The following is a 16,921-nucleotide window of genomic DNA, read 5'->3' on the forward strand; positions in this document are numbered from 1 at the left end:
GTTGATGTAAACACTAACACATAGGAGTGTTGATGTAAACATTGACACGTGGGAGTGTTCATGTAAACATTAACACATAGGAGTGTTGATGTAAACATTAAGATGTAGGAGTGTTGATGTAAACATTAAGATGTAGGAGTGTTGATGTAAACATTGACACGTGGGAGTGTTCATGTAAACATTAACACATAGGAGTGTTGATGTAAACATTAACATGTAGGAGTGTTGATGTAAACATTAACACTTGGCAATGCTGAAATAAATATTAATACATAATAATGTTGAGATAAACATTAACACGTGGTAATGTTGATATAAACAATTACATAGACGTAACTGAACAACACATCACACCAGTAACAAGTGTTTATATGTTCGACAATGTATTAGTGTCCGTGCATTCCGTTCCCCCAAACGTTCCCAACGTCACTAACCTGTTGTTCTGAAGTGCCTGAACCTAACCAACCCGAGGACCAATTTTTTGGCCTTAGGGAAATAAATTTTTGGCCTTAGGGAAATAATACGTCAAAATGCGATGTACTGTTTGGTGAATGTTTTGCCCCTGACGGGATTAATATTCACACCTTCACGGCGCTAATATGACTAGTCCAGAGTACTTGTTAGCCTGGGGCCAGATTCACGAAAGCACTTACGAACGTGTACATCTTTCCTCAATCTTTGACGGCTATGGTTACAATTATTAAACAGATTACAAGCATGAAAACTTTCCATTCAACTGATGTTATTGTTATAAACAGTCTCCTGGTACTTCGGAACTCATTAACTGTTGAATAATTGGAAACAAAGTCGCCAAAGATTGAGAAAAGATGTACAGGTTCGTAAGTGTTTGCGTAAGTGCTTTCTTGAATCTGGCCCCTGGAGTGTTAAGGCTGTGTATATGGACTTACACTCGAGAGAGGATAACATACCATATACTCTAAATGACTTTAGTTAATAGATGATCGTGTGTGTAGCCCTTCTGGCGTGGGTCCAGAGAGGTCAGGCTCCGGTAACACCTCCAGCAGAGACACCTTTGCTCCAGTACCTCCACATGTCTGGCAATCACATTAATCTTTTTCTGGATGAAATTCCTTTGTGAATCATCTCCACGGAGATTACTATTGATCATCTGATCTGATAATGATGATGCCAACATGAACAGGGCTGAACAGTTACCCAAGTACACAGGTGGTCTGGAACAGTTACCCAAGTGTACAGGTGGTCTGGAACAGTTACCCAAGTGTACAGGAGGTCTGGAACAGTTACCCAAGTGCACAGGTGGTCTGGAACAGTTACCCAAGTGTACAGGAGGTCTGGAACAGTTACCCAAGTGTACAGGTGGTCTGGAACAGTTACCCAAGTACACAGGTGGTCTGGAACAGTTACCCAAGTGTACAGGAGGTCTGGAACAGTTACCCAAGTGCACAAGTGGTCTGGAACAGTTACCCAAGTGTACAGGAGGTCTGGAACAGTTACCCAAGTGCACAGGTGGTCTGGAACAGTTACCCAAGTGTACAGGTGGTCTGGAACAGTTACCCAAGTGCACAGGTGATCTGGAACAGTTACCCAAGTGTACAGGAGATCTGGAACAGTTACCCAAGTGCACAGGTGGTCTGGAACAGTTACCCAAGTGTACAGGAGGTCTGGAACAGTTACCCAAGTGCACAGGTGGTCTGGAACAGTTACCCAAGTGTACAGGTGGTCTGGAACAGTTACCCAAGTGCACAGGTGGTCTGGAACAGTTACCCAAGTGTACAGGAGGTCTGGAACAGTTACCCAAGTGCACAGGTGGTCTGGAACAGTTACCCAAGTGCACAGGTGGTCTGGAACAGTTACCCAAGGGCACAGGTGGTCTGGAACAGTTACCCAAGAGTACAGGTGGTCTGGAACAGTTACCCAAGTGCACAGGTGGTCTGGAACAGTTACCCAAGTGTACAGGTGGTCTGGAACAGTTACCCAAGTGCACAGGTGGTCTGGAACAGTTACCCAAGGGCACAGGTGGTCTGGAACAGTTACCCAAGAGCACAGGTGGTCTGGAACAGTTACCTAAGTGCACAGGTGGTCTGGAACAGTTACCCAAGGGCACAGGTGGTCTGGAACAGTTACCCAAGTGCACAGGTGGTCTGGAACAGTTACCCAAGGGCACAGGTGGTCTGGAACAGTTACCCAAGTGTACAGGTGGTCTGGAACAGTTACCCAAGTGCACAGGTGGTCTGGAACAGTTACCCAAGGGCACAGGTGGTCTGGAACAGTTACCCAAGTGTACAGGTGGTCTGGAACAGTTACCCAAGAGCACAGGTGGTCTGGAACAGTTACCCAAGTGTACAGGAGGTCTGGAACAGTTACCCAAGAGCACAGGTGGTCTGGAACAGTTACCCAAGTGTACAGGTGGTCTGGAACAGTTACCCAAGTGTACAGGAGGTCTGGAACAGTTACCCAAGTGCACAGGTGGTCTGGAACAGTTACCCAAGTGTACAGGAGGTCTGGAACAGTTACCCAAGAGCACAGGTGGTCTGGAACAGTTACCCAAGTGTACAGGTGGTCTGAAACAGCTACCCAAGAGCACAGGTGGTCTGGAACAGTTACCCAAGTGCACAGGTGGTCTGGAACAGTTACCTAAGAGCACAGGTGGTCTGGAACAGTTACCCAAGTGTAACGGACCCGAATCCAGCGTCCGAGCCTGGAGCAGTGACGACCACGCCATCTGTGGGTCAGCTCCCGAAACCCCCTCCAAATGGACGACGACACCTGGTGAGGACGAGGTGTACTGGCCACCAGGGCCAGTTTCCAGTCCTGTTCAGCTCACAACACAGCCGCTGCTGACCTCTAGTGAGGTGAAGCTCAGACAGTAACGCCATCTATGGAGTGAATAGGTGGGCGTTTGGGTCTGAGCCGGTAAGTGACATGTCCTAGTGTGTCTCTATTATTGATGACGTGTCTGCTTACAGAGTCGACCTGGGACTGCTGTAAGGGAAGTTGAGTCAGTCTACCCAAGGCAGCCGTCTCGACACCAAGTGTTTTGCTGCAGCAGCTGTGAGTCGCCTCCCGGATGAACACTGTGGTGTTACCCTGCCTGTGAAGCGGCAGTTGAAGGATTGTCATACCCGGGACTGACTGGTGGAGACGCTTAACCACTGGGGTATCGTGGAAAGGAGAGTGATCTGTGGTATCACACGAGGCTCCTGACTAGGGTGCTACCCTAGTATCGCTCGTGGAGTGGCCTAACCAGCGTGGCTGATTTGGAACCTGCCAGCTATCTGCTGGACTTGTGGTTGGCGGCCTCCACGGCGGTGCCCCCAGTGGAACTGTGTTTTGGCTGGCCTGTGGCCGGGGTAGACTCAAGCTTCTCGAAGGATTCGTCGTGAGGCCACGAGAGCACCGAGAGCCTGGCACCGTGAAGAGCAAGAGTCTTCAGAAGAAGACGACAGTGTATATAATAGTGTTTATATTCCCCCCCCCCCCCCCCCCGTGTAATCTTCTTATATATATTTATTGGTGAAGGTGTTAATTATAATATTAAGTTTTAGCCTTTCTTTCCCTTCCCCTTTTAATTTACTTGCGTTACGGATCTCATCCCTTGAAAGCCACTACTGGCTTGGGGCCGGATACCCTTCCTCTAACGACATCAGAGTAAGAACCCAGTTGCGACCCGAGAGGGCCGTAACATTACCCAAGTGCACAGGTGGTCTGGAACAGTTACCCAAGAGCACAGGTGGTCTGGAACAGTTACCCAAGTGTACAGGTGGTCTGGAACAAATGTTCATAAGTTACTGAAGCCTTAATGAGTAGACTTTATCATTACTGCTTGATAATTGTTTAATTGAAAGTAAATTTTTTTAAATATTTGTTGATATTGACATTGATGGTGTATTAACTGTCTCATGACTGTTGATGTTTATGTATTGTCTCTTACCCACTTTCACTACCTTTGTATTCTCCCTCCCCACTCTCTCCCACCCTCTCCCTGCTCCCTCCCTCCCCCAGTCTCCTCTCACCACCTTCTCTCACTCAACGGTGTGCCTCAACAGTGTGCCTCATCACTCTTCCACCCCTCACCTCTCACTTCTCTCCCTGCAGACCTGCCTGACGAGGGCCCGGTAATTACAGGTGTGAGGCGACAGTACCTGGCGGGGGAGGGTGTTGACCTGTTGTGCACCTCCCACAGGGCCAGACCTGCCCCCCACCTCTCCTTCACAGTCAACAGTCAGCCGGTGAGCTCCCCCACTCTCTCTCCCTCCCCTCCCTCCCTCCCATCTCTCCCTCCCCTCCCTCCCTTCCATCTCTCCCTCCCCTCCCTCCCTTCCATCTCTCCCTCCCCCCTCTTATACGCCGCAGCAATTAACAGTCCACTGACACACCTTGATTGTTTGACGACACTTAACTACCCTTTTCTCGTTATACAGTTAACTACCCCCTCTCTCGTTATACAGTTAAGTGCTTGTTTATATACTATCTAACTATTCTGTCATACAACCACTGACTCCTTCTTATACATTTCTTCATTGCTTGTATGATACTAAACGTCCGCAACAACCTGCCGCAGGCGTCGCCAGGGTGGCTGGAGCCGCAAGCGGACGTGGGAGAGGCTGGGGAGCTGATCACCAGCTCCCTGCGGCTGCGGTTCTCCCTCCTGCCGCGCCTGCTGCGGGGCGGCGAGGTGTGGGTGCGGTGCCTTGCGGAGCTGCCAGGCGTATACCAGAAGGAGACCCAGGCTGTCCTCTCCACCATGCCCCCGTACCCGGCCTCCGTCCTGGGTGGTGGGGCTACAGGTGGGTCTGGGGCTACCCGGCTTCTGTCCTGGGTGGTGGGGCTACAGGTGGGTCTGGGGCTACCCGGCCTCCGTCCTGGGTGGTGGGGCTACAGGTGGGTCTGGGGCTACCCTGCCTCCGTCCTGGGTGGTGGGGCTACAGGTGGGTCTGGGGCTACCCGGCCTCCGTCCTGGGTGGTGGGGCTACAGGTGAGTCTGGGGCTACCCGGCTTCTGTCCTGGGTGGTGGGGCTACAGGTGGATCTGGGGCTACCCGGCCTCCGTCCTGGGTGGTGGGGCTACAGGTGGGTCTGGGGCTACCCGGCCTCCGTCCTGGGTGGTGGGGCTACTGGTGAGTCTGGGGCTACCCGGCTTCTGTCCTGGGTGGTGGGGCTACAGGTGGGTCTGGGGCTACCCGGCCTCCGTCCTGGGTGGTGGGGCTACAGGTGGGTCTGGGGCTACCCGGCTTCTGTCCTGGGTGGTGGGGCTACAGGTGGGTCTGGGGCTACCCGGCTTCTGTCCCGGGTGGTGGGGCTACAGGTGGGTCTGGGGCTACCCGGCTTCTGTCCCGGGTGGTGGGGCTACAGGTGGGTCTGGGGCTACCCGGCTTCTGTCCCGGGTGGTGGGGCTACAGGTGGGTCTGGGGCTACCCGGCCTCTGTCCTGGGTGGTGGGGCTACAGGTGGGTCAGGGGGCTACCCTGCCTCTGTCCTGGGTGGTGGGGCTACAGGTGGGTCAGGGGCTACCCCACCTCTGTCCTGGGTGGTGGGGCTACAGGTGGGTCAGGGGCTACCCCACCTCTGTCCTGGGTAGTGGGGCTACAGGTGGGTCAGGGGCTACCCCACCTCTGTCCTGCGTAGTGGGGCTACAGGTGGGTCAGGGGCTACCCCACCTCTGTCCTGGGTAGTGGGGCTACAGGTGGGTCAGGGGCTACCCCACCTCTGTCCTAGGTGGTGGGGCTACAGGTGGGTCAGGGGCTACCCCACCTCTGTCCTGGGTGGTGGGGCTACAGGTGGGTCAGGGGCTACCCCACCTCTGTCCTGGGTGGTGGGGCTACAGGTGGGTCAGGGGGCTACCCCACCTCTGTCCTGGGTGGTGGGGCTACAGGTGGGTCTGGGGCTACCCCACCTCTGTCCTGGGTGGTGGGGCTACAGGTGGGTCTGGGGCTACCCCACCTCTGTCCTGGGTGGTGGGGCTACAGGTGGGTCAGGGGGCTACCCGGCCTCTGTCCTGGGTGGTGGGGCTACATAGTAGTTGGGTAGAACCAATCGTCGAGGTGGAAATACAAAGGTACTTTAAGATAATTTAATGTATAAGTTTAAGGATTACTGATGTTTAGTAGATTGGTCAACTCAGGTGTGTACTAACCTGACTCTCCTCCTCATGCAGGTGTGTACTAACCTGACTCTCCTCCTCATGCAGGTGTGTACTAACCTGACTCTCCTCCTCATGCAAGTGTGTACTAACCTGACTCTCCTCCTCATGCAGGTGTGTACTAACCTGACTCTCCTCCTCATGCAAGTGTGTACTAACCTGACTCTCCTCCTCATGCAGGTGTGTACTAACCTGACTCTCCTCCTCATGCAAGTGTGTACTAACCTGACTCTCCTCCTCATACAGGTGTGTACTAACCTGACTCTCCTCCTCATGCAAGTGTGTACTAACCTGACTCTCCTCCTCATGCAGGTGTGTACTAACCTGACTCTCCTCATGCAGGTGTGTACTAACCTGACTCTCCTCCTCACGCAGGTGTGTACTAACCTGATTCCCCTCCTCACCCAGGTGTGAGACCAGCTCTGATCGTCGCTGGTCTGATCTTGGTTCTGCCTTTCCTGGGGATCCTTCAACATCCCTGAATGGGCTCCAACATACCTGAATCTTCTACAGCATCTCTGAGTCTTCTACATCATCTCTGAGTCGTCTACAGCATCCCGAAGTTGTCGACAGCAGCCCTGATTCATGTATAGCATCCCTGTGTCGTCTTCAGCATCCCTGAGTTGACTACAGCATCCCTCGAGTCGTCTTCAGCATCCACAGCCTTTTAATGCATCGTTTAATCATTTACCACGTGTCAATTACCCACACACATCCTCTCCCATACCCACGTGTCAATGTTTATAACCTAAAAAGTAAACAAGTGTCAGCTGATCAGTCGACCATCTTATTGTGTACATAAATATTCTTTTCTGTATGTTGTATAATGTATAAAACTATACATTTTTGTGTGAAATTAGGGCTCTTGTGAATTTTATTGATCAATGTATTTATAAACCATGTATAAATAAAGTGTGCACAAGATTGCTTTTGTTAGTTTCTTTGTTTTTTCACTACACTTCTCTCCCCCCCCCCCACACACACACATATAGGGCCCTGTAGCGCAATGGGCTACGTCGTCAGCTTAAAAGAAGATCTCAGGTTCGATCTTCTTGACAGAACATATGTAAGTAATTATCCATAGAAGGCACCAAGCCGTGAAGGCTATGTAGCACCATCAAATGTGCGGAATAATCACAGGGCGTTAAATATCACCAAGGATGCCAATATGAAAGCAGAAATGCATAAGGCGAACGATATCAAAAGTATCCGAATCACCAATAATTCTATTCGGGGACAAGTCACCGCAACAGACGGTCGGAAAAGACGACTCACGCTCATCCTGGAAGTCAGGACATTCAACAAGAATACGCAAGAATGTAAGAGGGACAATGCAGTTTAGACAATAAGGAGCAGGGCGGTGCTCCATTAAGTGTCCATGAGTTAAGCGTGTATGGTCAATACGCAACCTCGCTATAGCCGTTTCCCATCGCCGTTTACGGTAGTAAGAGGACGGCTATGAGGACACACTACTCTTAAGAGTACCCAGTTTGTTACCAGTAACAGAAGACCAACAACCCAGCCAACTGGCAAGGATGGAGGAATGAATAACTGGGTAAAAATCAGAATAAGGAATACCTTTGCGGCAGATGGGACAAGTGCGGATAGCTTCCTTAGTGGCAGCGTCCACACACTCATTTAAAGAGACACCAATATGGCTGGGAACCGAGCAAAGCTCTACTGTCTTAAATCTACTGCAAATAAGAAACAGCCAATGTTGAATCTCGACTACCACCGGATGGACTGGATTAAAGGACTCCAGAGCTATCAGGGCACTGGAGAGTCAACAACAGCCACAAAGGAGGATTAACAGCGAGAAAGCAGTAGACAAAGAGCATAGAGAATAGCATAAAGTTCTGCCGTGAAGATGCTGGTCTCTGGTGGCAGGCAACACACAAAGGTGTGGCAAGGATAAACAACAGCGTAGCCTACATTGTCTGCAGACTTAGACCCATCGGTGAAGATGGAATTGGAGCGGGAGTGCGAAGAAAAGTGTTCAAGGAAAAGGAGTTTCAGAACTGTAGGAGGGGTAAAAGCTTTAGTGATGCGGGTCAGGAATCTTCAAAATTTAGGAAGGGGGACCCTCCATGGGTGGAAGGACGGAACAACACGAGGAGAAATATTGACAATATGAACCGAAAGAGAATTTTACCGGCGAGACAACCAGACAGGAAGAATAAGGTGGTGAAGAAGAACAGGAACTACTGGAGGTTTAAAAGTCAAAGCACGACATAGGCGAGAGTGAGGATGTTGTAAGGACCGTGCAAGGTAGTGAAGACAGTAGCGATCACGGTGGTCCTGGAGAGATAGGACGCCAAAATGGCACTGATTTTATCTTGCCGAGGTAACACTTTTCCTTGGTCCACTTCATAACTGAGGTATGTCACTGTGCTTTGGTCAAAAGAAAAAAAAAAGTCATTTAACGTCAAATTTGCAGATTTCAAAACTGTGAACAACTGGTGTAACCTAGCTATGTGGTCTGCCCAATTACTATCTAAGAGCACAATGTCATCTAATTATGCCCTACAATTTGGCACATTTGCCAGAGGAGAGTTCATTAGCCGCTGGAACGTTGCGGGAGCATTCCTCAGTCCGTAAGGTAGCACCTGGTACTCAAAAACACCATTGGATGTAACGAACACGGTTAGTTGTTTGGCACGTTCTGTGAGTGGGATCTGGTAGTATCCTCTCGAGAGATCGAACTTCGACAGATAAGTGGCATTACTGATCTCATTGATGCAGTCCTCTAGGAAGGGCAGTGAGTAGGCATCCACTATGGTCACCTTGATGAGTTGCCTGTAGTCGGTGAACATGCTCCAGGAGCCGTCTGGTTTGGGAATCAAAAGGCAGAGGGGATCACCTAGAGCCCTGGCTCAGCAGGATAAGGCCATGCTGGAGCAGTAAGTCGATTTCTTGCCGGACGATAGCCATCTTTTCTGGACTCACCCTGCAGGGTTGAAGACAAATAGGGGTGTAGTCCATCAACTTGACATCATGGTAGATGGTGTCAGTCTGTGTTGGGACCTCCCGGAACAGGCTGGAGAACTCGTCAAGTAACAACTGCATCTCTTCACGCTGGAACATCTGCAAATGGGACAGCCTCTTCCCCACAACATTCACAGAACTAAAATGATTGAAAATAGGATTAGTTATGGTCCCCAGAATAATTATCCCCTCTCTCACTGGAAAAGGAAATATTGGTTAGAGCGATTGGCATGGGGGCCCTGGAATCTCTTCAGACGGTTCAAGCGCACAGGCATCATCTGGTTACGTTTGTTCGAGTGCCTTACTTTGTACCTGAAGTGCCCAACCATTTTTGCCACTATACAGGGGCCTTCGTACTTGTGACACATAGTGTTCCCTAATTAAGGCTTTAATACCAGGACAGGGTAACCAGGCTGAAATACCCTCAACTTAGCCTTAGCAACGTGTCGTTCCTTCATGCTATCTTGGGTCTTCCCGAGATATTTTAATGCAGCCGTCTTACATTCACCGAGTCTCTAGTGGTGTTGCGCAAAAAAAGCTGAACTTTCAGTCAATGTTACGTTACCAAACAGATTCTCCTGTAACATTTATAAGGGTTCACAGACCTTATGGCTGAATTCTAACTCAAAAGGAGAACAACCCAGTGAACTCTGTAACCCCTCTCGAGCAGCAAACAAATATATGGCAAGTTCTCATCCCAAGCCCTGTTAGAATTTTCACACGATGTCATAAGCATTTGTTTCAAAGTCTGATGGAACCGCTCAATTACCCTATGACACTGTGGATGATATGGGCTAGAAACCTTATGAGTTATTCTTTTGTCTTTAGAGAATTGCTCAAAAGTATCAGACTTAAAGTTAGAGCCATTGTCAGTTTGAACAACTCAAGGCACTTCAAAAGTCGAGAAAAATTGCAACATACGAGCAACAACAGTTTTTGCTTAGATGTTCTATACAGCAAAAGCCTCACGGGTAACGGGTCGTGATACACATCATGCTTATCAAGAAAATGTTACCAGCCTTAGTTCTAGGTAATGGACCAACACAGTCCATTACCACATGAGAAAATGGTTCCTCCTGTACTACAATAGGCCCTAGAGGAGCTTTAGGTGGTGTCTAGTTTGGATTCCCAATAAGTTGACAAGGGACACAAGAATTACAATGTTTTGCCACATCGCTTTTCAGCTTGGGACAGTAGAAATGTTTACAGATTTTATGGTAGGTAATTTTAATACCTTGATGTCCAAACAGCACACTAGTGGTAAGGTCTACTTTCGTGAAGGGACAGAACACACACTGGTATCACTGTAAACATATGCAGACGTGGTCTCTCTAGCCACCCCAGAGTTAACGCTTGGAGCTCAAAACACTGGCTTAGAGGACACAAACACATACCTTAAAACTATAGTGGCACAGTAATCAACAGGATGGTACTTAACTTGGTAAACACAGAATAAGGAGAGAGAAGAAAGGAGGATAAGAAAGTGGTAAGTAAACAGCCTCAGGGCACATGACCTTCGTGTGCCAGAACCCGGCAGACAAGAGAACATAAATCCTCTTAGCTCCTCCATGATCGTTGCCTCAAGGATACTCAACTGATCGTACAGTAACAATCCTTACAAGTCTTCCAAGACAACCCTTTACTTGCTACTTTAACAGTTATAAGTATAGCTGATATCTAGCTTTATATAATATTAATATTCAATTAACACAGAGTTTGCCCGCTCTGTGAGCAACAAGGATATTTCTACATCTGGCAGGGAAGACGGAAACACAAACAAAGCAAGGACCAGGTTCCCTGAATATAAGTTATACTGTTAATTAGGTATCCCTCTTACCTAACCTAACCTATCAATTAATGTTCTAATATTTACTTAATCAAGAACCCACACAAAATCTCTAAGAGTCAGGGCCTATCACTACCAAAATAATTAATTGACTGATCCGCATGAATATAAAAGAACCGTATTTGATCCTGGTTTCCTGGGAGAGCCAATTAAGAACCCAGGGTTGTAACACGCTACCTTGCGTCTTTTCCAGATCTTCTGCAGAGGGGTATCGGACGTAATGATGGAAACATAAAGTTTCCAACTCTCACGTTTAGCTGTTTGGATGGTCCTACGGGCCACCGCACTTTCCTTCCGAATCAAAATAAAAGAATCAGCCATCTGCCTGTGCCGGTGTTTCTTCCAGGCTGCACACTTACAGCGGACAGCCTGAGCACAGTCCACATTCCTCCAGGGAGCGCACTTCTGCAAGCCTCAGGAGGTAGAGCGAGGAATAGAGCGAAGGGCAGTGTCGAGGACAGTGTCATGAAAAAGGAGGAGGGCACGAGGGAGAGGCAAAGTGGAGATGTTGGAGAGAGTAGCACGGAGAATGAATAGGTTCCAGTCAGCCTTGTCAAACTGCCACCTAGGGAAGGAGAGGGGAGGGTGAAAAGAGAAAAAGATAACAATAATGAGGAAATGGTTGCTTATTGAGGTCATCAAGAACCCGCCACGTCAAATCTAAGTAAAGTGACGACAAGCAGAGAGAAAGATCAAGGCAGGAAAGGGTGCGAGTTCGAGAGTCCATATGAGTGGGGGTCACCAGAATTAAGAAGAGACTGGGAAGAAGAGAGGACGAATGTTTCGAGAAGACGGCCTCAGGTGTTTGTCAGAACATCACCCCAGAGGGTATGTCGACAGTTGAAATCAACCAACAGGAGCACTGGCTCTGGCAAGGAGTCCAGGAGGTGCGTAAGATCAAGAAGAGAAAGCGGGACATTTGGGGCAGAGATAAATGGAACAGACCGTATACCATTTACTCACAAAGACACGGGCAGCAGAACATTGGATAACCGACTGAAAAAGTAGGGGGACGAAGTACGAATCGGTACGAATCAAGAAAGCAGTAGAGTTAAGGGCCCCAGCAAAAGCTGGGGAAGAGGGGAGAAGAAGGAATAACCAGGAAAGTGACCAGGACGAGCACCAAGCATCGGAAACTCCTGGAGGCAAACACAAAGTGGTGAAAACTGTGTAATCAGAAGTTGGAGTTCATGAAAGTTAGCACAAAATCCACGAATATTCCATCGAAGAATAGACATTATCAAAAAGATAACGGACAGCAACAGAGAACAAAGAAAAAAAAACAAAGGTAAAGAAGAAAACAACACATTAAATAAGCTCAGGATCAGGATCAGGGTCAGCAAAATCAGGGTTAGGGGGCATGGATAAACTGAGTAGGATGGAGTGAAGGGAGCGGGAGGACAGACCAGAGGCGGACGGACGGGTCCGGAGGAGGAGGAGGAGACAACCTAGAGGGTCGGTCAAGGACAGCAGGAAGTGGGTGGGGGTAGGAACCAGGAGCACACCTCAACAAGGGCAGCAACCGAGAGGGAATCGGGAGCCAAAGAAACCTCAATAGCTGTTACAGGGGGCCCGACCACCGAAATTGGAGGGGACGTAGCGATAGAGTCAGAGGTGGGGGTGAGGAAGAAAGCGATGCCTTCTTATCTGCTGGGGAGGGGGAAGGAAAGGAGCCAGGCTTACGTTTCTGACTCAAAGAACCAGGTGTTCTAACAACAACGTACTAGACGACAGACTCAATTATCTCAATAGGAGAAGAAGAACGGGAATGAACGACATGAGAATTGCTAGGAGGATGATGGACATCAGCCTGGACAGACAGGCAGAACGGAGGGCCTAGAAACTGGGGGGAGAGTTGGGAAGAAGGATCGGGGAAGATGGGAAAGAAGACACAGGAGACATGGCAAACTGGATAGGAAGGGGGGAAACTCTAGATGGAAAACCAGGAGGGGGACCCTTTAGGACAGAACGGAAAGGAATAGGAGAGGAGGTGATGGGCGTGTCCAGGTCTAAGGCCTGGAAATGGTGTTGAGACTGAATAAGGTGGGTAGGACGAGGAGAGGTAGAACCCAACACACGAGCATAAGATACACCAGTGAAAGAGGTGAGACGGCGAACTTGGCGTCTCGCTTCCGGAAAATACAAACGATCCCGGTGTTTTATGTTGAGGACAGCTTCCTCAAGTTTGTAGTATATACACGTGCAGGAGAAGATAGGGGGGGTGGGCCTCACTGCAATTGAGGCAGCGAGCCTGGGGAGAAGAACTCTGTCTTAGAGTGACCTTCGTCCCCACATATGAGGCATAGACACACAGTACTTGTGCATTTGAGGGCACCATGTGCCCTCAAATTTGGATAAGCACCTCCAAAGGATACCTGATCAACCAGGCTGTGACTCATACGTCAGGCTGCGAGCAGCCGCATCCAACAGCCTGGTTGATCAGTCCAGCAATCAGGAGGCCTGGTAGACGACCGGGCCGCGGGGACGCTAAGCCCCGGAAGCACCTCAAGGTAACCTCAAGGTAAGGTAACCATGCACGAACTTCCAGCACTTATTGCAAAGTGTAGGAGAGGGAATGTACTCCTGAACGGAGCATCTGGCACCAGGAAGAATTATAGAGGGCGGAAGGATCCTACTATTAAAAGCTAATTTTCACAACTCGAAGGGGCTGATGGCGGCGACCACGAGGGGATCGAGTGAACGTGTCCACCTGGAGGACAGAATGGCCTTGGGCTTCGAGGATATGTTTAATATGCTCGTGGCAGTCTTTTTGGTCTGTAACACCAGTTGCAACATGGTGCAGGAAGATAACAGTGCAAAACACTGGTGTTTAATCGAGCATTTTTGGAGACCCGAACAGGGATCTCCCCAATGCAGGACAATGCGGCTAAGAGGGTAGCTGCATCCTGAGAAGGAGTAGCGACGACACTTGTACCGAGATGGGTGGGGTTAAAAGTAACAGAGGCATCTACCGAATCAACAAGGTGTTTATGGAGGGAGAAATCGTCAGGTGGTGTAGAATTCAGATGGTTGAGATCACCGTATTTAGCCCACGTAGCGGGACAAAACAAGGTGTGGTGCGTATTAGTATGGGAAGGGATTGTGGGAGTGCGGCCGTGGCGGGGACAGTGTTGAGAACCCCCAGAGAGAGAGTGGTTAAAAGGTGCAGTAGTCACAATGAGAGATGCAACCATGCCAGGGGACGAGGAGGTCACCACTGGGGGCTTGGGGCTCGACCCTGTAGCGGGGGCTACAGAGCTCGGACTTCGAACACAGTCCAACTCGGGGGCTTGGTCGCCCCAGGAGCCTGAGAATTTATAAGAGGATCATTATTCAGCGACATTGAAACGAGGAGGTAATACGTTCATTCACGAATGAGCCCCCCCATACCCACCATGGAGCCACAACTAGAAGATATGACACCCAACAAGAGAGGGGGCCCCAGCCCCCCCCCAGCCCAGCCGAGGGGGGCCCCAGCCCCCCTCCTGGGGGGGCTGGGGCCCCCCAGGAGTGCATCGTGAGTACACGGCCCACAATAGCCACCTTAAGAATCGTCAGTCCGTCGAGATTGGGTTCAGCGACAAAAGAAGAATTGACAATAAAAGCGTCCCCTCGCTGACGACGTTGGGTACCACAGTTCTACGGGTGAGAGAGTGTGCCTCCCCAAACACCCGGCGTAGAAACAGAAGATGTCCGAAAGAATAATCATGACTGCCAAAAAGGTCGGCAGGAAATGACAATTAGAAAGGAGAAGAGGGTGAGAAAAATGAAACAGAAGGAAAATGAAAAGACCTCCAGCACAATTTGTGAAGACGGCAGCAGGAGTATAAGGCTGCAAAAGGACAGAGAACCGTCCCATGGAGCATCACACTCCGGCATCCGTCCACCAAGACCAGCTCACCACAATAACGGGCTGGAACGGGAGAGGGTGGCAGAACATAAGCGTTTGGATAACGTTCCTTTTCCTCTAATATCTCCACACATATATCAGTAAACAGGTACCTGGGAATTAGAGAGCTGTTGTGGGTGGTATCCCGGGAAAGCAACCCACATCATAGTGCACAACCTGGGTACACAGATCAGACATACAGGGAAAGTTGCTTAGGAAGTACTTAAGACAAAAAACACAGAGTCACGGCGGCTGGAGAGACTTCAGAGAGGGTGGAGAAGATTCAGAGTGGGTGGAGAGACTTCAGAGTAGGTTGAGAGGCTTCAGAGTGGGTGGAAACGATTCAGATTGGGTGGAGAGACTTCAGAAAGGGCGGAGAAGCTTCAGAGTGGGCGGAGAGGCTTCGGAGTGGGCGGAGAGGCTTCGGAGTGGGTGGAGAAGCTTCAGAACGGGCAAAAGAGCTTCAGAGTGTGTGGAGAGGCTTCAAAGTGGGTGGAGAGGCTTTACAGTGGATGGAGAGGCTTTAGAGTAGGTGGAGAGGCTTCAGAGTGGGTGGAGAGGCTTTACAGTGGATGGAGAGGCTTTAGAGTAGGTGGAGAGGCTTCAGAGTGGGTGGAGAGGCTTCAGAGTGATTGAAGAATCTTTAGAGTGAGTGGAAAGACTTCAAAGTGGGGGAAGAAGCTTTAGAGAGGGTGGAGAGGCTTCAGTGTGGGTGGAGAGGCTTCAGAGTGGGTGGAGAGGCTTTAGAGTGGGTGGAAACGATTCAGATTGGGTGGAGAAACTTCAGAAAGGGCGGAGAAGCTTCAGAGTGGGCGGAGAGGCTTCGGAGTGGGCGGAGAGGCTTCGGAGTGGGTGGAGAAGCTTCAGAACGGGCAAGAGAGCTTCAGAGTGTGTGGAGAGGCTTCAAAGTGGGTGGAGAGGCTTTACAGTGGATGGAGAGGCTTTAGAGTAGGTGGAGAGGCTTCAGAGTGGGTGGAGAGGCTTTACAGTGGATGGAGAGGCTTTAGAGTAGGTGGAGAGGCTTTAGAGTAGGTGGAGAGGCTTCAGAGTGATTGAAGAATCTTTAGAGTGAGTGGAAAGACTTCAGAGTGGGGGGAGAAGCTTTAGAGAGGGTGGAGAGGCTTCAGTGTGGGTGGAGAGGCTTCAGAGTGGGTGGAGAGGCTTTAGAGTGGGTGGAGAGACTTCAAAGTGGGTGGAGAGGCTTTAGAGTGGGTGGAGAGACTTCAAAGTGGGTGGAGAGGCTTTAGAGTGGGTGGAGAGACTTCAAAGTGGGTGGAGAGGCTTTAGAGTGGGCGGAGAGGCTTTAGAGTGGGTGAAGAGGCTTTAGAGTGAGTGGAGAGGCTTTAGAGTGGGTGAAGAGGCTTTAGAGTGGGTGGAGAGGCTTCAGAGTGGGTGGAGAGGCTTCAGAGTAGGTGGAGAGGCTTTAGAGTGGGTGAAGAGGCTTTAGAGTGGGTGGAGAGGCTTTAGAGTAGGTGAAGAGGCTTTAGAGTGGGTGGAGAGGCTTCAGAGTGGGTGGAGAGGCTTCAGAGTGAGTGGAGAAGCTTAAGAGAGGGTGGAGAGGCTTCGGTGTCGGTGGAGAGGCTTCAAAGTGGGTGGAGAGGCTTCAGAGTTGGTTGAGAGGCTTCAGAGTGGGTGGAGAGGTTTCAGAGTGGGTGGAGAGGCTTCAGAGTGGGTTGAGAGGCTTCAGAGTGGGTGGAGAGGCTTCAGAGTGGGTTGAGAGGCTTCAGAGTGGGTGGAGAGGCTTCAGAGTGGGTGGAGAGGCTTCAGAGTGGGTGGAGAGGCTTCAGAGTGAGTGGAGAGGCTTCAGAGTGGGTGGAGAGGCTTCAGAGTGGGTGGAGAGGCTTCAGAGTGGGTGGAGAGGCTTCAGAGTGAGTGGAGAGGCTTCAGAGTGGGTGGAGAGGCTTTAGAGTGGGTGGAGAGGCTTCAGAGTGGGTGGAGAGGCTTCAGAGTGAGTGGAGAAGCTTAAGAGAGGGTGGAGAGGCTTCGGTGTCGGTGGAGAGGCTTCAAAGTGGGTGGAGAGGCTTCAGAGTGGGTTGAGAGGCTTCAGAGTGGGTGGAGAGGCTTCAGAGTGGGTGGAGAGGC

General features: G+C 50.2%; 1 protein-coding gene across 1 annotated transcript in view; it reads left to right on the forward strand.

Moving 5' to 3' along the window:
- Nucleotides 1-7,048, forward strand: part of LOC123769658 (uncharacterized) — a 126,961-nt gene extending 119,913 nt beyond the window's left edge. Inside the window, exons 4-6 of the mRNA XM_069308622.1 lie at nucleotides 4,078-4,211; nucleotides 4,544-4,769; nucleotides 6,528-7,048. Coding sequence (XP_069164723.1) covers nucleotides 4,078-4,211; nucleotides 4,544-4,769; nucleotides 6,528-6,601 — 434 coding nt within the window. The 3' untranslated portion in view covers nucleotides 6,602-7,048. The remainder of the gene's footprint in view (nucleotides 1-4,077; nucleotides 4,212-4,543; nucleotides 4,770-6,527) is intronic.
- Nucleotides 7,049-16,921: the final 9,873 nt, after the last annotated feature.

This window comes from Procambarus clarkii, chromosome 63 (assembly GCF_040958095.1).
Source record: "Procambarus clarkii isolate CNS0578487 chromosome 63, FALCON_Pclarkii_2.0, whole genome shotgun sequence".
Lineage (NCBI taxonomy): Eukaryota > Metazoa > Arthropoda > Malacostraca > Decapoda > Cambaridae > Procambarus > Procambarus clarkii.